The sequence below is a fragment of the Physcomitrium patens genome, chromosome 4 (genome assembly GCF_059467195.1).
Source record: "Physcomitrium patens ecotype Gransden chromosome 4, ASM5946719v1, whole genome shotgun sequence".
In the NCBI taxonomy this organism is placed as follows: domain Eukaryota; kingdom Viridiplantae; phylum Streptophyta; class Bryopsida; order Funariales; family Funariaceae; genus Physcomitrium; species Physcomitrium patens.
In genome coordinates, this window is record NC_143413.1 from 17,344,735 (window position 1) to 17,366,162 (window position 21,428).

The 21,428-nt window shown below is 31.5% G+C and overlaps 2 protein-coding genes and 1 long non-coding RNA gene across 6 annotated transcripts; 2 read left to right on the plus strand and 1 right to left on the minus strand.

Annotated features, from left to right (window-relative positions):
• The first annotated feature begins 1,608 nt into the window (after window positions 1–1,608).
• On the plus strand, window positions 1,609–3,132 carry LOC112281198 (cytochrome c oxidase subunit 6b-2). 2 transcript variants are annotated; one of them, XM_024517451.3, is made up of 5 exons: window positions 1,609–1,742; window positions 1,859–1,894; window positions 2,091–2,182; window positions 2,360–2,441; window positions 2,943–3,132. In XM_024517451.3, exons 1-5 carry the CDS (start codon window positions 1,737–1,739, stop codon window positions 2,994–2,996), a joined length of 270 nt encoding a protein of 89 aa, XP_024373219.1. In that variant the 5' UTR covers window positions 1,609–1,736; the 3' UTR covers window positions 2,997–3,132. The 2 variants fall into 2 exon arrangements, with proteins under 2 accessions (XP_024373219.1, XP_024373220.1); XM_024517452.3 differs by having other exon boundaries at window positions 1,660–1,742; window positions 1,859–1,917.
• A 1,902-nt stretch (window positions 3,133–5,034) lies between these two features.
• LOC141045360 (uncharacterized) lies at window positions 5,035–5,873 on the plus strand. The gene is made up of 2 exons (XR_012217429.2): window positions 5,035–5,195; window positions 5,669–5,873. It is a non-coding gene; the product is annotated as an uncharacterized LOC141045360 (long non-coding RNA).
• Window positions 5,874–5,903: 30 nt separating this feature from the next.
• LOC112281937 (uncharacterized) lies at window positions 5,904–10,495 on the minus strand. 3 transcript variants are annotated; one of them, XM_024518996.3, is made up of 12 exons: window positions 10,375–10,495; window positions 9,939–10,026; window positions 9,622–9,720; window positions 9,175–9,292; window positions 8,928–9,032; window positions 8,508–8,586; window positions 8,167–8,250; window positions 7,836–7,931; window positions 7,628–7,690; window positions 7,331–7,405; window positions 7,127–7,207; window positions 5,904–6,800 (listed from the first exon to the last, which is right to left on the minus strand). In XM_024518996.3, the coding sequence occupies exons 2-12, from the start codon at window positions 9,991–9,993 to the stop codon at window positions 6,342–6,344; spliced, it is 1,314 nt and encodes a 437-aa protein (XP_024374764.1). In that variant the 5' UTR covers window positions 9,994–10,026; window positions 10,375–10,495; the 3' UTR covers window positions 5,904–6,341. The 3 variants fall into 3 exon arrangements, with proteins under 3 accessions (XP_024374764.1, XP_024374765.1, XP_024374763.1); XM_024518997.3 differs by lacking the exon at window positions 10,375–10,495 and adding an exon at window positions 10,205–10,360; XM_024518995.3 differs by lacking the exon at window positions 10,375–10,495 and adding an exon at window positions 10,197–10,344.
• Window positions 10,496–21,428: the final 10,933 nt, after the last annotated feature.

A 21,428-nucleotide genomic window follows, 5' to 3' on the forward strand; every position in this document is an offset into this window, starting at 1 on the left:
AAAAAAAAACTCAAAACTCAAAGAAGCCTAAGCAAAAAATAAAAGATGCTAAGATAGAGAAGAAACCTAAAAAGAAGTAATTGAAGTGTATTCATTGTAGTAAATTAAACTATAATAAGGATCATTGATTTATTTTATATTCAAATAAGTATCTTACTTTAAATAAGAAAAAAAGCTTAAAAACCAAGATTGCAAAGCTAGAGGAGAAGTTTACTAGTATGGCTTTATTAGGCCAAGTTAGTAGGTCTCATCTGACATGTTATATTGGAGAAAGTTTTTCTATAATAAATATTTATATATTTAGTACATCATGATAGATGGTAGTTACAATTGCTATATATGCCTAAATAATAGCAAAGACTATGACACTTACTACATGTGAGGTACTAGAAAGCTTACATGGTTGTTATAGTAGTCATATAAATCCTATTATTTAGCTTTGGTTGCCATTATTAATTGACCTTATAGATGTTGGTTTTGCAATATAAAAAAATATATTTGCTATTATATTGACTGCATATTAGATGATAGTTTTTGATACTTGATTTATTTATGTACGATAATTTTTATTTACACTATAACATATATTAACTAATAAAGTCTTGTAAAATCTTCTTAAGGATCACAAGGCTAGTAGCCCAAATATTAAGTTGTAGATTGCTTCTAATGCAATTTTATAAAAATAAAAAGCTTGTAAGATAAGTTTAAATATCTACATAGTGCATATATATATATATATATATATATATATATAATCTATATCTACGGACTTTTTTAAAGTTTCTTAATTTTTTTTTTATCTTCCTAAGATATTTCTACTCACTTCTATTAGCTTTTGTTTAAATAAATAATATGAAAATTTATTAGAATATCTTAATATATTTACATAATATATGTATATATTTTTTGAATATTAATATTTAATATTTTTTATATTTTATTATAATTTTTTATATTATAAATATATATTTATTAAATTTATATATTATTTATCTTATATTTCTAAATCCTCAAAGTATAAAAAATGCAAGTATATTTATATAATAGGTCAAACATGCTTAAAAAGAATAAAAATCTATTATTAATAATCAGTAAAAATTATTTAATATTTTAAATAACTATAAATAGTAATTGATATTTTAAAAGTAATTCTAAGATGTAATAAATTCTTGATTATTATAATACCTAACATTTTAAGACATTCACAATTATTTTAGTTCTTTGATTATATTTATATGTGCTATTTAAACTTTTGCATAAAACTTAATACAATTTTTTAAAAAAATCAATATCTAGTTTTAAATTTTTTATAAAATAGGTAGATTTTTTTCTTTTTCTTTTTATTTTTTTAATTTTATAAAACTCGATATCCATTATTCAATGCAAAATCTATATTTTTTAATTTTTTAATTTAATTAATTAATTAATTAATTAATTAATTAGATAATTAGTTAACCAAGCAAGCAAGCAAGCAATGCTCACCCTCTTCCCCACAAGGCAGCCATCAAGATGCCAAGGGATGGATGCTCTGGAGAGTGCTTGGGACACACTAGGCACCAAAGGATGCTATTCATTCCAGGCCCTCCTTCCAATCTTATCGCCATCCTGCTTACCCATGGCTTCCTCAATCCACCGCCAGTCCTCACAATTCCATCCTCTCCATCTCTCACTCCTTTCCAATATTTCTGCTGCTTTGCCGGGTCTCGCTTCTTCGCAAGAACTGTGTCTTCAGCAATATGAAGGTGAGGACTTTGGAATCTGGCCTAATTCCTTGTTTTTCCTTCAAAGGAGATCAAAATGGTTGAGAATGATGCATGCAGCATGAAGAGCACTAAGTATTTTGCACCGTGCGTTGCAGGATGATGACTGTGCACCGGAGAAGAAAGGCATCACGGTATGAAAACCTCAAAACGAATGGTCTCACTCTCACACAGGCTAACTCCATATTCATTTCCAAACAGATCCAATGACATTGCATTTCTTCATTTTTAAGTAATAAAGCTTCCGAAGAAACTATGAAGCATGGGGTGCAGGATAAGTCCAAACTTGACACAGCACTTGAACAAGCAATTTGCAATGCAAGTGTGCAGGCGGATGATCTAAAGACTGCTCCGATGGATTGGCGCTTCCCCGCTACCAATCAAGCCAAACACTGTTACTACAGCTACAACGAATTCCACAAGTACCCACCTCCTTTACTTCAACGGTTCATTCCCTAGACAGGATGTACGAAGAGGAAGAGCTTCATTGTGAGTTGCAGTGCTAGCGCACTGAAAAGAGCAACCTGGACAGAATGGGATTGGTGGGTGCCCCTGCAGCAACGATGCTGAATGAGGGAAGTTGAATTGATTTTGTGCAGATGTGCAGCAGAGAAGGGAGAACATGACAAGGATTGCCGGAAGTATGCCCGCTACTACCGCTCTTTGTGCCCTGGACATTGGGTACAATGACCGTCCCTCCCCATCTCTTTCTCCTGGTTTCGCAACAGATGCTTCAGAAACACAACCCCAGCGTCCATGATCTAGAATTCCACTCATGGCTCACACTCCGGTATGAGTTCCTTCCAACTCGGGACATCGCCACTGCAATTCTGACTTTCGTTGCTGCTCAGAATCAGGAGCAGTTTCATGTTGGGGGCCTCTCTCCACTCCGATTCAGATTGATTTCTTCATTTCCTCAATAGTTTCCATATTTATGGTTTGAACATTATTTGTTGTCTTTCTTATTGCTCTTTCTTTCATTCTTTCCCTTTCTAGTTATCCGTTGAGTTATCTCTCTTTCACTGTGTGTAAATTTTTCTTAAGTAGTGCATAGTTGATGAGAGGCTTAAATTCTTGATTCAAATCAAAACTCTTGCATTCTAACAAAGTTGAAAGCATTCTGTTGACACAAAACTAAAGTAGCATGCTGTTGACATTTAGACTTATCTTTTGTAATTGCAGATTGAAAAATGGAATGAAGAAAGGGCTAATGGTACATTTCCAGGACGATATTGAGATTATTTTGTGTTTGATTTTAAATTTTGTTTAATTTCAATTAAATGAGTTGTAAAAGGCCTCATTAATCATTATAATGGACATTGAAATGTATTTCTTACTTAAAAGATGTATTTCACAATTTTCATTTGACTCACATGTTCTATCAATCATTCAGTACATGGGTTAATTTTTTTTACTTTTTATTTTGAAATATTTAGTTGGATCATTCTTTTACACAAAAAAATTCAATGACTTTTTTTCTTTTTATAGCTGTGTATATACACATATATGTATGTGATATATGTATACATATATACATAAAAAAAATATCTTTTGAAAAATTTAAATATGATCGATCCTATCTTCAAAGGTTTTATGAAATTAAAATACAAAATAATTTATTACAGAATATAATTCTTCTTTCTTTTAAAGTTATAAATTTTTGTTACTTTTAGATCTGATTCTCTCATATGTAAAACACAGTAAATTAGAGTAAAAAAACGTTCTTTTTCCTTGTATTTTTATCACATTATCATTTATTAAATATGTAAATATATGCAGTCTAGGAAAAATACATTGTAAAAAATGTTAGAAAAATGATTGCTTCTTGAAATTTGATAATAAAGATCTGAATTTTTTAATTGCTTATACTCTTGCTTCTTTAACATAAAAATATTCGCACTCACTAAATATTAACTGCAAAAACATTTTATATCAAAAATTTAATTTAAAACAGAATTACAGCCATGATTTAATTATTAAAAATAATTAAATATATTTAATTTCTAAAGTTTTATCATTTTTTTGAAAGTAGAGCAATTTTGAGGACAAAGAATTATATTTTTGATTGATTGGTTTCTTCATAATTTACATTTAAAATGAAATATATTTGTCATTTGATATAGAAGTATATAAAACTAGATGTAAAGTTCTTGTTATATTAGATTTTAATAATTTTTATTATTATCTTCATCTTTACCAATAATAATTTTTAAAAATAAATTCTTTATTTTGGTGTATATATATATATTAAAATAATTTAAAAGCTACAAAAATAACAATAAACTTTAAAATATTTTGTAAATAGATTTCATAAATAGGATATTTTTAATGCCACCACATTTTTTGTTATTGCCATTACAACTTGCCATCTACCACATATTATTATAGTTTTTGCTAATGCCACCACAAGTTCTCCTAACCTTATATTGCACACCACAATGGACTGTATGAAACACTGTTAATGTACATTACAATGGATAAAGTGCAATATATATATATATATATATATATATATTTAGTGATCCATAAAATATTTTGCAATGTGCAACACAAATTTATGGCACCTTGTGGTGTCATTAGCAAAAAATGTGATAACATATGGTGAATGGCAAGTTGTGGTAATAGGAAAAACTATGGTGTTATTAACACCTTACAAATATAAAACATTGTTTGTTAGATTTTTTGAATATTAAAGTCCCTAAAACTAACACTACTATATCCACCACCACCTAAAATTTCAATATTGGCCTAGAAATAACACCACTATACCCACCACTAACTAGAATATTTACTATGCACTTCTATTTTACCTTATAGATTGTAGAAAATATGCAAAGAAAAATTCATATACAAGGGAAGACTTCATTAACAAAAGGCGCGAGTCCTGCCCCATCTCTTGATTTCTCAAACGCGGACCCGTTTCGAGACCGGTTTTCATCACTAACACACAGTGATGGGATCGACAGTGCAATCAAGTGTTATGATTAAGAATTAATACGCTTAGAGAGCTAGGGTGATAATTGCAGTGCTGTATTACTTGCAACTCTTCCACCAATTCTCTTAATTAGTATAAGTTATGTCAATGTGATCGCAGCACTGGAGTTATTTTGCCTCAGGAGATCATACAAGTGGAGACCTTTGAAGGAAGCGGCAGGTCTGCAAGTTGCTCAGGAAGCAAACACAGTTCTTTCAGCTTCATTTTTTTTTTCAAACAAGCATTGTATTGTTAGGCTAGACCTGAGATTTGGAGCTTGCCCCAGAGCCGGCCTTCTCGCAGTCGACGCAATCCGTCAACGCAATTATGTTACGAAAATTCTTCTGCAACTGTTGCTTCAAATCATCGGCATCTGGTCCTCGCCACATTTTGGCCTCATCGAAAGAGATGGGACACGCAATGGGGAGTCGCTCGCTGCCAACTAATGCTACCATCAACTTGTGAGTATGATGATCTTTGGCGTCGTTGCTGGTAGAGTACTTAGCTTCGGACAAGTATTTCTCGGCCTTCAGCAGGTCTCTCAAAACGAAGAGGTACGTGGAGTAGAGGTTCTACACACGCTCAGGATGTCGAAGCACGCGATCATGCATCAGAGAGGTATTCCTCCCCCACAAATTTGTGGATTCGTCCATCAGGTAATCCGCAGCAATGTGGGTGGAGATGGATGTGCGACGCCCTGAAATGAGCCTGTAAAACACGTCTCTCGGTGCACAAGTTCTTTTCCCCATTCTCGGAACAATTTTGAAAATAAATGGTCTCCCAAATCCGACAAGCAGACTCCCCTTTGTATCTAGTATACTTCTCTGGATTCAAGAGCAGGTTCACGTAGGTCAAGACCCCGTTCTTGGTCTCGTCATTGATAGTCCAAGGGTTGTCCATTTCAACCCACACACACAAGGGTGCCCTTGTCCAGGTGAGGGGAAAGGAAGAGAGGCGGCAGGACTTGCGTCGGGGAAAGGAGGAGAGAGAGGGGGCCGGGACCCGCATCGGAGAAATCAAGAGATGAGGCGGGACCCGCGCCGAGGCAAAGACGAGAGAGAGGAGGGGAACTGGGACCCCCGCACGGAGGGACAAGGGAAAAGAGATCTGGATGTATAGCCATAGTGGGTGTGCTTATAACAACTTGGGGTGCGCTTGTAGCCTGAGCCTTAACAAAACAGTTTAGCACAATATTAAACAGTATGTGATAAACTACATATATCTGCCAGCAGTACTTAGTATCAACGTGCACCCAAAAAATGGTGGTGTCGAAACCCTCATTTGGTGGGAGGGCTGGGCATCAATCAAAGACACTATGACATATGATCTTACATGTAAGAACAGATTACTATACACAAGGACCAGGCAAAAGCTAAATCTGTCCTTCGCTGGTCATAGCCGTGCAGGCCTTCATCACCTACCAAACAGTACACTGCAATTGCCTGCAATGTGTAACACTAACATGTGAATCCTCACTTTGAACTTGATCGCCTTTGTCTCTAATCCATCCTGTCAATATACAGCACTTCATGTACGCGCTCTCGGGCTGTGGCTGGAGGGGAAAAATCATACTATCTGGTGCTTCTTCAATTACTATATTGTATTCTTCAACGAGCATACTTGAAGAAGGAAGTAATAGTCGGGGACCCAGCATTGCCTTTTTTCTTGTTCGGCGAGGGCTTCGCTTTCTTGGGTGGAGGGAAGACTGCATCTTTCTTTGTGAACCCGTGCATTTCAGCCGGTTGTTCAAGTATGCGCTTCTGTGCATCTCCGAGATTTGCATTTGAACACCCAAAATCTGTGTTTTTATTCATTTCCAAAAGAGCTATAGGTGAAACGTCATCCGTGGGAGTAGCAGGTTGCTTGTAGAGTACAGAATCTGATGCAGTTTGCATTGCTGTCTGTGGTGACTTGAACATAGAAAGTAAGCTGCCTTTTGCAGGATTTTGCAGTTGCGCAGCTTTCCAGTTGAAAATCATGCTTTCAGGCAAGAATTGCTTCAGGTTTTGTGCATTGAGGATTGGTTGATCTTCCCAGTCCGTACCCCACATGAAGTATACGGGTCCCTATTCATGAGCATTGACCATTTGGGAAACAATTAGAGTCAAAGACCATAAAAAGACCCAGGATTCACACAGCAGACTTTTGATTTGCACAATACTATTAACATGCGAAGTGTTACACTGCACTCGCGAACTAGCATTAGATTTTCTAGCTAATTATCCTTAGAAAACAAGAAATTTAGGAACTTGGAACAGCCCTAGATACTATCGTAGGAGCTGCTCACAAAACACGACAAATACCATCACTCATGATTGTACAAAAGAAATCTGTCACTAAAAGTCCATCATCACATGAGATCTTCAGAACATAGGTTCTTCTGGAACATCACCTGCAGAGTTTCTGGGAGTTTTGATTGTAAACGAGCTACCCATGTTTGAAGCTCTGAATCTGACAGCATTCGCTTGCAACCCTGCAAAACAAGGAAACATGAACTGAACTAAGAACATCAACTTCACGCTCACGACAAGCAAATTTTCTTCACTAGTGTCAATACAGTGTAGTAATTACAAACTTTGGGTGTTCGTGCACTAACCTCCCGACGGTGCACACGAATGTAATGGAAACTGGGTTTTGTAACAGCCCAAGCAACGGGAAGAACTTCCCGACTCTGAACAGACTCAGAAGCAGAACATTTTGTGATCAGTTACAAAGACACTGATCATCTAACATAGATAGTGTGAGATAATATTTGTTAACAAAGATGAAAAGAATAATTAATTAATCGGTGCGTGCTGGTTATCATCATCAGAGTTGATCACGAAGCAAGACCCTTGGCTCATCAGAATCTACACCTCATGACTGTCTAATATGACATAGCAGGTGACTTCACCTGGCCGTAAGGAAGACCAGTCTGCTCCCGGTCTTTTTGAAATGTTTCATGAGCTAGCTCGTCCTGCGAGTTCACAAAAGACGCTTTCAGACAGAGTTAGAATCACCTGATGAACATGACAACTCTAAAATCCAGCATCACAATGCAGCTCCTTTCACATCAAATAGCACACAGGATTCTGCAAGCAATGCAATGTCAGTAAACTTACAGCTGCAACCAAGGCCATATTGTTAGCCTTCAACCACTCACACGTTGCTTGAAATTGCTCACCGACAAACCAATCTCTGTTTCGGAATTCAACTGCCTGGGTCATAAGCCACGTAAAAATTTGAGTCTTCAAATTCCATGGACCAACGGTACTCAAATCTTAAGGTATACAGGTAGGTCACTGCAAGAGGATAATTGCTTTCCTACCACGGTTTGTATGATGATAAAATAGCTCAAACTTAACAGCTACAACAACTTCAAAATCTTACGCTCCCACCCCTGCCTGAGATTTCTGAGTTCAAATCAATCAATTCTTGAAAACTACGAGTCACCATTTCAAATCGAGGATCCAACTGGCGGCGACACCACAACACATGCGTTCGATTCTCCAAGCTTGGCTTGAATGATAGATGAAACTGCATTGTTACATCTTAGTTAAATAATCGTGCTCCAGTGTCAAAGGAATACTACATCGTAATGCAACATCAAGTAGCGTAACTCTTAATAAGAAAACATGACATATCTGTTGGTAATATTTTCTAATTGCAGTAACAAGTCAATTAATAAAACCAATACAAATGCTAAAAAAACATAAAAGAAAGAATAGAAAGAAAGAAAAACAGCAGTTACTGACACACCTACAAATGCAAAGTTATATTGAAACACAATGCACCTGAAATAGAACCACTCCAAGGGAGCCAGCTGTGAAGACTGGCTCCAAAGTACTATTGAATGATGACCATATTTCATCCCTAGTGTCAACAACATCAGGCCAAACACTCAATACTCCTCTACGAGCGCTAGGTCTTACGTGCACAACTTAGAACAAGGTTAAAACACCTGTTAAGGTCAAACACAATCTACTTCGAGCTTAATATAAGAAGAAGCGATCAAACACACAGAGGCTCAAGCACTCACAATAGATAATTCAAAGCTTCCGGACAAATCTGTGCCTGCTGAAACAAGAATGCTCTCATGTGTTCCTAGATGACAGCATCTTTTGATCTCATGCCGCTATCGTTAAAACACCTTGCCCAATTTCCTCATCATAAACAGCAAGAACAAAATGAAGCAGGCGGGTTGGGGTAAATACTGAATGTCTGTAGATAAGCTCGAGAGTTTTACGTAATCATCACTCCCAGCAAACGACAACTTGGTCCGAATTTCTCCAGGAATTGCTGTAATAGGACAGGATTTGCTACAAGGAAATCACAAAATGTGAGAACTTGAAAACTGCTACCTGCCTTGCTTGTAGATGGTAATCTAACTAATAATGGTGAATCTCATCTCAGGTTGTTTGATGAAAACAAAAGTCCTTTTCTGAAGAGCTTAGCACAAACCTACAAAATAGACCGAAGGCTTTGAAGTGGAAGATAAAGCCAGAAGGTACTGCTTGTAACCACCGCCGAACCGAAACTTTCGATGGAATTGCATAGGTAGAAGTGTCCACCTCAACACCTGCCAAACGAAATACTCTAGGTGCATGACGTTGGAAGCTCTTGCAAACTAACTGCCCTCGAATGTAACTAAGTTTAAAACCATTTCAGTCGTTCACAATTTAACAACCAATTTTTCAACCCTAATGGTGCGCAAATCTCGGGAAACCTACGTTTGGATTTGCAGTTCTCAGATTGCAACTACAATCCCAAAATCTCTTTCTGTTGAATTGAACAGGTTTAAACATAATAATGTGTAACGGCTCTTATTGCATTGAAATTCTATTGAATCCTGTGCCGGACAAGCGGAGACAGAGGACTACATGAAATCATCATAAATTACGAACTTACATGGAAAGTGAGTGCTGTAATGGCGGAGTCGATCTTCAGCTGATCGCACAGATGCTGGGTAAAACCGCCCGCACTTCAAAAGTGTGTGATCACTCCAGCCTGCACGTAAGTCAAGCCTCCACTTTCAAAGATCACGAAAGAGCTTGTTTCGATATCCTCAGCTAAAGTGAGATGTGATAATGAGTATGGTAAAAGAAATTAGCCTAGATCAATTAGAGCATTCACATATATATGTCCTAGATATTCTGTTTTCTCAAGTGCACGAGCACGATAGTCACACAAACAGAGACACTGAGCAACAGCACAGGAAAACGTACCACAAGTGCCCATCAGGACTTTCAGCTTGCGCCCCTCGTCCCGACTTTCCCCCATTTCTTCGGTGCTCAGCAACAATTCAAAGTTATCCTGCTTTATCACACCTCAAGCGCTAATCATCAATTCTAGCTCGAAAAACGCTCCACCAACCAAAGGCTCACAATCAACAGACTGGGAGCAGAGACATGGCACCGCAGGACATCAAAGTCGAAAACTCGACTCGAATTACTCAACATCTACGAGGCAGGAAAAGGAACGACCCAACAACCCCTCAGCATTGCCAGAGACTAGCTCGATCAAAATTGGCCAAATCCCAACTCGGAGCAACGAAGAGCGGCACCACCACTGGTTGAGACCGAAAACTGGCGTCTGTGAAGAATGGGCTACACAGACGACGATTATCAATAGCGTTTTCAGGGATCAGAGAAGCATTCTTACAAGGCAGTGACGTCGTGGGGGGGGGAGGGGGGGAAAGCAACGGCGGCAGAAGCAGAGCAGGCTTCGAGGAGAAGATGCTAATTATTCTGCGCAGTGCCATTCCCGGCGCCGTCTTTTGCACATTCCTCGAAAGGGGTCCGCGCCAAATCCAAGGGCCTCGCGAGGCTTGGAAATGCTTCAGGTCCTCAATTTCGAAACTACCTCTTACCATGACATTGTTGTCGAATATTTGTTTATTGACACTTGTTTCCCTTCATGTTTCTTATTCCTGTGGACTTTCATGGTACTCTTACCCTTCTTCCTTTTCCACACAGTCGGTACTGTTTATAGGTCTTTCCAACCACATTTCTATAATCATTTCTTCTTTCATTTTCTTGATATATATATATATATATATATCCATACACATATATATTGGGTGTTGCTAACTTCAATACAGTTTTCTAATGTCATCGTAACTTGCAATGCACATCACAATTTATTTTATAAAAACATTAAAATAAAAAGCATTTTGATATGGAACACAAACTTATGACAACTTGTAATGACATTGGCAAAAACTTTGATGCAAGTAGTAGATGATACATTGTGATAATAGTGGCAAAAATTGTGGTGGTATTAGCAATATTTATTATTTATATTTATCAGTATATATATATGTATATATATACATTGATAAATATTTTATTTTTATTTATTTATTATATTTAATGCAAATGTAATTTTATGTTATTTTTTTACTTCAATTTGTTATTAAAAAATTATATTGTTTTAAACATTTGACACTTGAAGAGGTATTGTATTAATTCTTTTGTTGATCTATAGATTTTTCATTAATGTCTTTATTTGAAGTGTTTGTTTCGCATTTTAAAAAATTTAAACAAAAGTATCCATTTATATCTTTTTTTGGAATGCCACAAGTTCCTAATGTCACCCTAATATCCTTTTTTCCTCTTTAGTATTTCAAATACTCTATAAGTATATATAAAAAATAATTTTTGTTAAATTACATCTTCATTGTACAATATAATAGCACTCCTATCTCTATATTCTTTTAAATATCAGCACAATACTTCTAAAGTTGTAGAACACTTTTATATACTACAACATATTTAACTATATATTCTTAAAATTTTCATTATAAATACATAATAATGATACCAGATTAAATTGAAGTGATGCATGGATAGAATACAATCAAATATGGACTAAGAATCAACTCAAATTAATTCATGTACTAGCATAGAAACAAACTCAAACAAGTATCAAAATAATGAAGTGTAGACAAGTCAGGTGCTCTGTAAGATTGGTGAGAGTCTAGAGCAAGATATGTCTTTTGAACTTGGCAATATCAAGTTTGAAGTATTCATCTGTATTTATTTATTTATTTTTAACTTTGTTGGAATTTGAAGCTTTTGGACTATCTTGTTCATGTCGGGCATGTTTGCTCTTTGCTAAGATATGCACTTCAAAGCCAACGATATGTCTAGTTGCATTACCTCTAAGTTGTATTTTTTGTAAAAAGTTGAGTCAACAATGTTTGTAATTGCATTTCTTTTATATCTCTTTTTAATTTAAAGGTTCAAAGAGACAAGTATCAATTAATAAAGTTTCTTTTTCTACATTGAAGCCATTCACAAGCATTCATGAAGGAGGTTCTTATGAGATTATGCCAAATTAATTGGTTATCTAGTTGAGAATATAACGTTTGTTTAGATCTGAGCATGCTTATATTGGCATGTCACTTGTAATAATTTACAACAAGACCATCCTAAAGTTAAAGACATCACTCTTGTATGTGAATTGATTTGAGGTGTAGTAACTATCATAGTTTACCAACCACTATCAATCACTACAAAATCACAATTTTTTTTTTTTTTTTTTTTTTTTTTTCTATTCAAACTTGTTATAATTATATACAAATTTTGGATTGTAAGAGCTAATAACTTTTGTAAGAATCAAATATTGAGATGTTCTTTGTCTCTTAGTGACTTATAAATATAATTTCTTAATTAAAATATTTATTAATAATAGATTGTGATAAATCTTATTATAAATCAATTTATTTGATAATTTCCTTGACTATGGTAGAAACATGGATCTAATCTACATGCTTTATGTTTAAATTTACTTTGAATAAGCCAAAATTTGCAACTTTAGCAAGCATGTATTTTGTGAGCAAGATATTATTGCTTTTAATATCATAATGAATAATATTAAACTTACATCTTGTGTCTAGATACTTGAGTCCTATATATCAAAGGTAATACAATAATTGATAAAAATGTGAAGTTTGTTTTTAAAAATATTCTGTTCTGTTTCATTTCATAGAAGTTTTCTATTCCAAAAAAATCTAAAAACTAAAAATAATATAGCATATATATACCACATGCTAAGTTTATAGCAATATGAGATAAATCTTTTAATTTAGGTCATACTTCTGACCTTTTGTTATGCTTACAATTCTTTAAGATCAAATTGAATTTTGAAATCAAAGAGTTCATAATATTAGTGTTTTATAGCATAGATGCTAAATATTAAAGAATGAAGTAAATTTTTGACAATTCATGGAAACTAAAGCCACTTCTTGAAAATTGCATACATTTCTTATTATATAAATACTCTCAAAGAGTCCCTTCTTTTGCATATTTATAAATTAAGAGTTACTCAAGCTCTTAGTAATAACCTAAGATCTTCATCAAATTGCCACAATTCATTTTTGACAAAAGATCTACATATTCTAATACAAATAATCTTAAGAATTATTATCTAGTATTTTGCATTGTAATATAGAAATATCTAGCATATAAACTTTAGTGCAATATAAAACTAGAATAGAATATTCATTGAATATCAATAATTCTAGACTAAATAACATCAACAAAAAATGGCAATGATATACAACAAATTTATTGAAGAACTCATGGATTTCTTGATGAAATGTAGCATTGAAGATCTTCACAACTATTTCTCTTCCATCTATTAGCTTCTCAAGATACATCAAACCAAAGCCATCCTTTTTGAGCTTGATTTTGTTGTCATTAGACATAATTAAGACTTCTTCCTATGTACAATTCTTAATTTCTTATTGGATATTAATCTTCTTTGTAAAGGAATTGTTGTATGAACTTCTTAAGAAGTTGTTACAATCTTCTTTTATACATATTATCAATAATAAATTAGCTTTTTTAGGCTACCATATAAGATACAACGAATATGATATTTGTTCTAATGTGTTATTATTATATATTCTAAAAATGGCTTCCAAAGATTCTTACTCAAAGCCTTCAAATTTGAATTGCTTTCTTAATAAAGTAATCCAATGACAACTTCTAAAGAAATAAACACTATAACTTTTAAGTCCTTTCTTGGTGTATTTATGCTTGTCTATGATTAATTTATTTTTAGTGAATTCTTGAAAGATATCAATTGTATTTTTCTATATACTCTAACAAATGGATTGGTAAAAATTTCTAAAGTCTCTATACAAAAGACGAGTTGTCAATTAATTGATTAATTTTAACTATCTACAATTCAAAAGTATGTTTGAACAAGCATGCTTCAATCATCATAAATAATAATCTGTAAATTTTGAATTTTAAATTTAAAATTATGCCTTATAATAACTCAAAAATTATAAGGTTTCCAATTCATAAGAATATGCTCTCCAACACGTCCATATTTAATAATTGATTGTACATCAACAATATGAGGAAGCATATCAACTAATCTTTTATATAAATTTTTCATTTAAAAAAATATTTTTTCAACTTGTGAAGAGAATAAAATAAAAAATTATAGCATACTGTATTTAATCTTCTAATACTCAAATAATCAATTATAGAGAGAAAATATGATTTTGTCACAAATATAGATTTATTGTGATTGCTACCTATGTAATATAAATAAATAGAAGTAGATAAAAGTAAATTAATTTTATAATATCTTCTAAAGAAGCTTCCTAGAAGCTTTATAGACACTACTTTGACTTTATAGATGTTTGTAGTGGATTAATAGGTTAGAAACCTAGTCAACAAATTAATCACATACTACATGTGTTAGTAGCTTGCAAAACAAGTTAACTATGTGGCATCCACATAGAAAACTTGCCTTGCATGTTAAGATACATGTCGTGCAAAATTAACAAGTTTTAGAAGTCTTATAGAACATTGCTATGTAGCTCGTAAGTAGATAGTATATAAAGAGATAAGAGTAAAAATCTTCTTCATTCTTATTAATTTCTTTTTTGTTTATAGTCTAATTTCAAGAAGTCTCTAATTTTCTTATCTTTTTGCAATAGCCATTCTATTTTTTTTAATATATATGTACTTCTTTATTTTTATTTTGTCATAATTTTTTGAAAAATTCTCACTTATTTATTTTCTTTCATCAAGTTCTTATCCTTAATAAATTGACAAGAGTATACTTATAATATTAGAGTTTTATTTTTTTTATTTTTTATTTTTTATTTTTTTTTATTTTTTCTTTTTCTTAATTAAGAGCAGATTATTCCTTTCTCTTGATAAGTCATAAGAATATTTGAAGTTGTAGTGCCAAGAAGATGAGCCTCCTCAGGAGATTACAAGTTCTTTGATTGCAAGTAGGTTGTAAGAAGTACGATGTTGTCCAAATGAAATCAAATATAAAAATATAGCCAAAGGCTAAGTACAAAATTTAGACTAATTTCTTTCTTGTGCCAAGATGTATCTAATTCCTAATTCAAATTTCAAATCTAAACCTTTTCTTATTAAAATACCTATAACTCACTTATTACTAATCTAATTTAGGCAAAGTTTAGCTTGTTGAGCTTAATTCAAGCTACAAACTTCAAATTCTTAAAGTCCATAGATAAAATCTTATAGAAATGAGAGTCAATCCAAAGAAGAAAAATATTGGTTACTTGCTATAGTTGCTATTTCAAAACCTCCATCTACAAATCAGCTTGGTTTCCATTTATCACAACTCTCCTTTTTGCATTCTAAGGCTTGTTGAAAAGCTAATAACAAATTCTAGCTTCTTCCAAAGTTTCAAAATGAAAAGTGGAAAATCAAGTAAATGGCATAGAAAGTTTCAAATCAATCTTGAATTCCTTTGCCTAAAAACTCTAGCAAATCTCTTCTAACAAATTCGTATGAATCTTCTTCATCACAATTCTTCTTCTTGCATGAAATAGCTTTTTGGAAAGCTAAAAACAAGATCCAGCTTTCTTTAGAATTTCAAAACAAGAAGAAAATAGAAGAAATGGTATAGAAATCCCTAACTAATCTTTGATCTTGCCACTCAAAAATTCCAGCAATCCCTCTTTCACAAATTTGCATGGTTCTCTTTCCTCATAGCTTTGTTTCTTGCGTACTATAGCTTGTTGGAAAGCTAACAATACTATCTAGTTTCTTTGAAAATTTCAATATAGAATGATGAAAATTTTGTAAGTGGCCTTCAAAACTCCGAACTAGATTTGAATCTTGCCCCTTCCCTCCAAATTTCCAGCAACCCTCTCTTTCTCCTCCTTTTGATTCCAACCTCCTCCCCCTCTCCCTCTTTCTACAAAAAAAAAAAAAAAAAAAAAAAAAAACCTTAATGCCAAAAATACCTATTCTTAATCCTCTCCAAATATCCATCTTAAACCATTATAAATTTAGATATTTATCCTCTCCCAATATCCATCTTAAACCATTATAAAGTTAGATATTTATTCTAAAAGATAATACCTTTAAGCTCGAATAATCTATTCATGCCATCAATTTCACATTCTAAACTCTATTCAAATTATAAATGTATTAGTATCATATTTCTTATCTTCTCCTCCTATAATTGAAATTAGTTATTCTCTAAATATCTTTGATGCACTTATATGAAGTACATCATGATAGTAGGTTATCTTATTTTAAATTGATATTATTTTTAATAGTTTTTTTATTTTCAGGTTCTTTCTTTTACTTGTCTTCAATGATATTAGACATCTCTTTTTCTCTAAGTGTTATTATGACAAAGATTGTTAAAATGAAGAATGCAATGGCAAAAATGTAAGAACAATTAAAGAAGTTAATGCTTGCAATACATAAATTTAATTTATCACTACAAAGAAAAATAAGAATGATAGAAAGTAGAGATATAGAGATGATTGGAGTTGCTTCAATATTTGCACCAAATTGTGTTCTATCTTCTACAGTAGAACACCATTCAAGTACTAGAGAATGAAGAATTATCTTATTTGAGAAGTTTGATGGTACAAGATGAAAGTTTTGAGGATTTATTAATCAAGTACAACTAGCAATTGAATCTATGTATAGAAAACATGATATAATTTATATTGCATCAAATAAGATCTATATTTTATAACAAAAAAATCAATACATAACATTATATGTTTTACAATTTAAATAACTTATAATTAATATCAAGTGAAATGATATTGCATTCATTAGTCAATTTTTTTTTAGATTACAATAGTAGGTAAAGAAATTGATGTTCAATTTTATACTACTTAATTCGACTTCTTAAGATATATCATTTCAAATGTTAAATTTATGATAAATCTTTAGAAAGTTCAAACTATTATGGATTCAAAGATTCTAAAAATAATAAAAAATATTCAATTTTTTTTTAAAAAATTTCAATTACTATTGGATCTTTATAAAGGATTTCTTTCAAGTTGTAGCTCCATTTACATGTTTGACTTCTAAAGACAAATTTCAACAGAATCAAGAAGCAAAAGTAATATTTTGTCATGGACATATATATTTATCCTGATAATTATTTAGATAATAAGAAGAAGTAGATAAATATGATAATATCTTATGGAAAGCTTCCTAAAAGCTTCATAGATATTGTTTTGTCTTTATACATATATATAGGTACTTGATAAGTTGAAAACTTGGCCAACAAAGAGGCCACGTGTTAGCATGCTAACCACTCATAGTACAAGTTGGACATATGGTGCACATCTAGGAAACTTGCCTTACAAATTAGACATATATCTTGTAAGTTGGGCACATATTACAGGTCTTATAGCATGTTGCCATGTATTTCTTTAGTTAAGTAGTATATATAGAGGCAAGAGTGACGCCTTCTTCACTCTTGTCAACTCCTTTCTTGCTTTTAGTCTAGTTTCAAGAGTCTTATGTTTTCTAATCTTTGAAAATAGTCATTCTAGTTCTTCTTTGAATATGCATATTTTCTTCTATTTTGTCACTTTTTTTTTGACACAGATTCCAGAAGTTTATACATCTTCTTTTAGTTTGTATCTCTAATATATTTGAAGCTTTGAAGATAGTCTTTGTTACTATACGAATCTTATATTGTATTAATTTTTTTAAGCCATTTTTTTTATAGAAATACATGCATTAGACTTTGATTTAAATGTCATATTGTCACAAATAGGATTTTATTAAATTAAATTATTCTTAAATTCAAAATATAAGAATCTTGAGTATTTTATATCAATATATATTTTTGAATTATTGCGAAGCTTCTTAGAGCATGTTCTTCTTAAGATTCAAATTCAAGATCACTAATCTATCAAAAGAACAATCAGAGTTTTTAGATACAATCTCTAGATGATCTTACCTTATACCAAAAAAATGTGATGCCACTTTTGATCAACAGTAGATAATTTTCTTGAAGCTAAAAAATCTTTGAGTAATAAAATTAATAGTAATTTTTGATTCAACTTTCATTAAGTAAGTTCAATCAAGTATGTCTTTGATTCTCTTATTCGTGATATTAAGAAAAATCTTTTAAAGTCTTATGACACTTCTAAGTTTGAATTCAAGAATAATCTATTATATTTTGAAGTGCACTTATATATTCCAGAAGATAAAGCTTCATTACATGTTCTTTAAGATTGTCATGACTTTCTAGTAGTAGGACATTTTGGATATAATAAGATTTTGAAGTTAATACACAAAGATTTTTTGTAGCTTCAAATATACAAGGCAGTCAAAGTTTTTGTACAATCTTGTGATGTTTGCTCAAGATCAAAAACTCCTTGTCATCAACCTTGTGGACTTCTTCAGCCATTATCTATTAAAAAAAACCATGGTTTTCTATTTCTATGGATTTTATTTTAGATCTTTTAGTCTTAGGTTCTTTTGATTCCATATTTGTGATAGTAGATCATTTTATCAAGATGGTATATTTTATATTATGTATAAATTCTATCATAAGTGAAAAAATAACTAAGTTTTTTTTTTTAACAACATCTATAGCTATCATGGATTGCCTAAAGATATTACATTGGATAGAAGAAGTTAGTTTTGTATTAAGATTTTAAAGGTAGATATAAAACTATCTTTAGCTTTCTACATCCAAAATCATGAACAAAAAAAGTATCTAAATCAAGTTCTATAGTAGTATTTGAGGTATACCATCAATTATCAATAAGATGATTAGACAACTTTTTTGCCATTGGCAAAGTTTGCTTATAATAACACAGTACATTCTTCTATGCAACAAAAATCTTTCTTTGTTAATAATGGCTATTATCTATAACTTGACTCTTTTGACTTTTTAAAAGTTGATAATCTTGCAATGGAAGATTTGGTAAATTATTTATATGAGCTACATACAAAAATAAAGATACAATTAAAAGAAGCTCAAGAATAATAAAGAACAGCATGAATGTCTATTATAAGGAATAATCTCATTTCTATGTTGGTGATAAGGTATGGTTACTTTGTTATAATATTAAAACTATTTGCTATTGTGACAAGTTGGATTATCATAGACTTGCACCATTTCTTATTTGTGAATAAGTTAATCCAATTGCTTATCAATTATATCTATCAAAGTCAATTAAAATCCATCCTCTATTCCATATGTCTCTTTTGGAGCCATATAAGATAGTGAATATTTTGGAAAGAAGATAAATACTAGTACTTCTTATAGAAGTAGGTAATAATCAAGAATTTGAAATAGAAGAAGTCTTAGACTCAAAGTAACACCTACTTAGATTAAAATATCTTATTCATTGGTACGGATAAAATATTAACAAATGCATATGGGAGCTATCATGGACATATATATTTATTTTAATATTTATCCATATGATTAAGTAGAAATAAATAAAAGTAGATTTATTTCATAATATTTTTTAGACATGCTTTCTAAAAGCTTCATAGATGTTTTTTTGACTTTACACATATTTATAATTAATTGATAGGTTAGAAACTTAGTCAACAAGTTAATCATATATTAATAGCTTACAAAATAAGCTAATTATGTGTTGCATATATAGAAATTTTGCCTTGCAAGTTAAGATACAGCTCTTATAAATTCAATACACTTTGGAAGTTTTATAGATCATTGCTATGTAGTTCTTAATTAAGAATATATATAGAGGCAAGAGTGAAGTTGTTTTCACTCTTATCAATGCTTTTCTAGTTCTTAGTCTTGTTTCAAGACTTTCTAATCTTCTTGTCTTTAGCAATAGCTATTTTAATTCAATACTACATCATCTTTGAATGATTTTTTAGTCTTTTTGAGTAATACAAGAGTATATTAATATTTTAGTTCTTTAAAGTTCATGTCTTTGACAATTTGATAAGAGTGCTAACTTATTATTTTTATCTTATTTTAAAAGTGAATAGATTATCTCACTTCTATTATTATATTTTAAAGGTTGCAAATTATACACCTTTAAATAAATTCTTTAATTTTTTCATACCAATTTTTTTTTAAAGTGAGCAAATTATTCCAGTTTGTAGAACTTTTCATTCAATATTAGAGATTGCGTATTATTCTCCTCTAATTTGACTTGTAGATTTATCAAGTTATTCAAAATGGAAGGAAAAATTATGGATGTTATATTTAATGGAAGTAAGAATAGATTTGCAACTATTACAAATCTTTCCAAACTTGCAAACACTGTTAGAATAGAAATTTCATACATCACCAATGCCAACTATGGAAATACTAATCCAAGTCATATTGAACAAGTTTAGAATCTTAGGCAAGAAATTGTGCAATTAAACAAAGTAAGTAAATTGACCTCACAACCAAATCTAAGAAGTTTTTTTTCTATAAGTACAACAAGGATATGGATTAGTATGCTTGATAAGTTTGATGGAACAAGATCAAAATTTTGAAGATTTTTACAACAAGTCAAGTTCTATCTAAGGTTGCATCCCTTCTAATATCTTGATGGATTTACTCAAGTTGGATTCATAGACATACTTCTATCTGGAAGTACTTTCTCTTAATTTGTACCTTTAATAGAAAAAGATTTATAATTCTTTTATGATTTAAATTTATTATTAAAAGTATTTATGGCTATATTTAGAAATAATAATCAAAAAATAATAACAAAGACTAAGTTCTTATCTTTACAACAAGAATCACAATTAGCTACCATATATATATATTGCTAAATTCTAAAAACTCACTTACAACATGGACTAAAATCACAAAGCCTTTATCAATCAATTTTAATATGGATTGAAGAATAACATCAAAGATTTATTATTGAAAATGCTAAAAGTAAAATCTTTGGAATAATTTATTGCTCAAGCCATTCTATGCAATAATTAATTATTTGAAAGACATAAAGAACAAAGACTTGGTTAGAGAAAAATAAGCCAAGTAATGACAACACCTTTCAATTTTTTAAAATTTATTTATTAATGCCAAAATCAATTCAAATTGATATGATATATTTTAAATTCTTTACTAAATGAAAAGAGACTCAATGTCATCAAGAAGATTTGTACTTATATTATAGAGAAGCCAAGCATATTATTCAATATTTTCCAAAGAAATAGCACAATCACAAAATGAAGAGTAGGATTGCCAAAGAAGACAATATATCATAAAATAAGGTTTTTTTAGCTACAATAAAGACCGTGCGGCTAGAATCATATGCAATACTAAATAATGGTCCTATTCTCTCTTCAAATCTCTAACTTTGTTTTACAATAGATATGTGTTTAAGACCTAAAAATTATAAAGTCTTTGCATTATTAGATTAAGAAGCCTTAGCTTGTTTTATAGATAAAGGCTTTGTCAAAAAAGAAGAAATATCTTTAATCAAGAAACCTAAATTTGTACATATAGAAGTC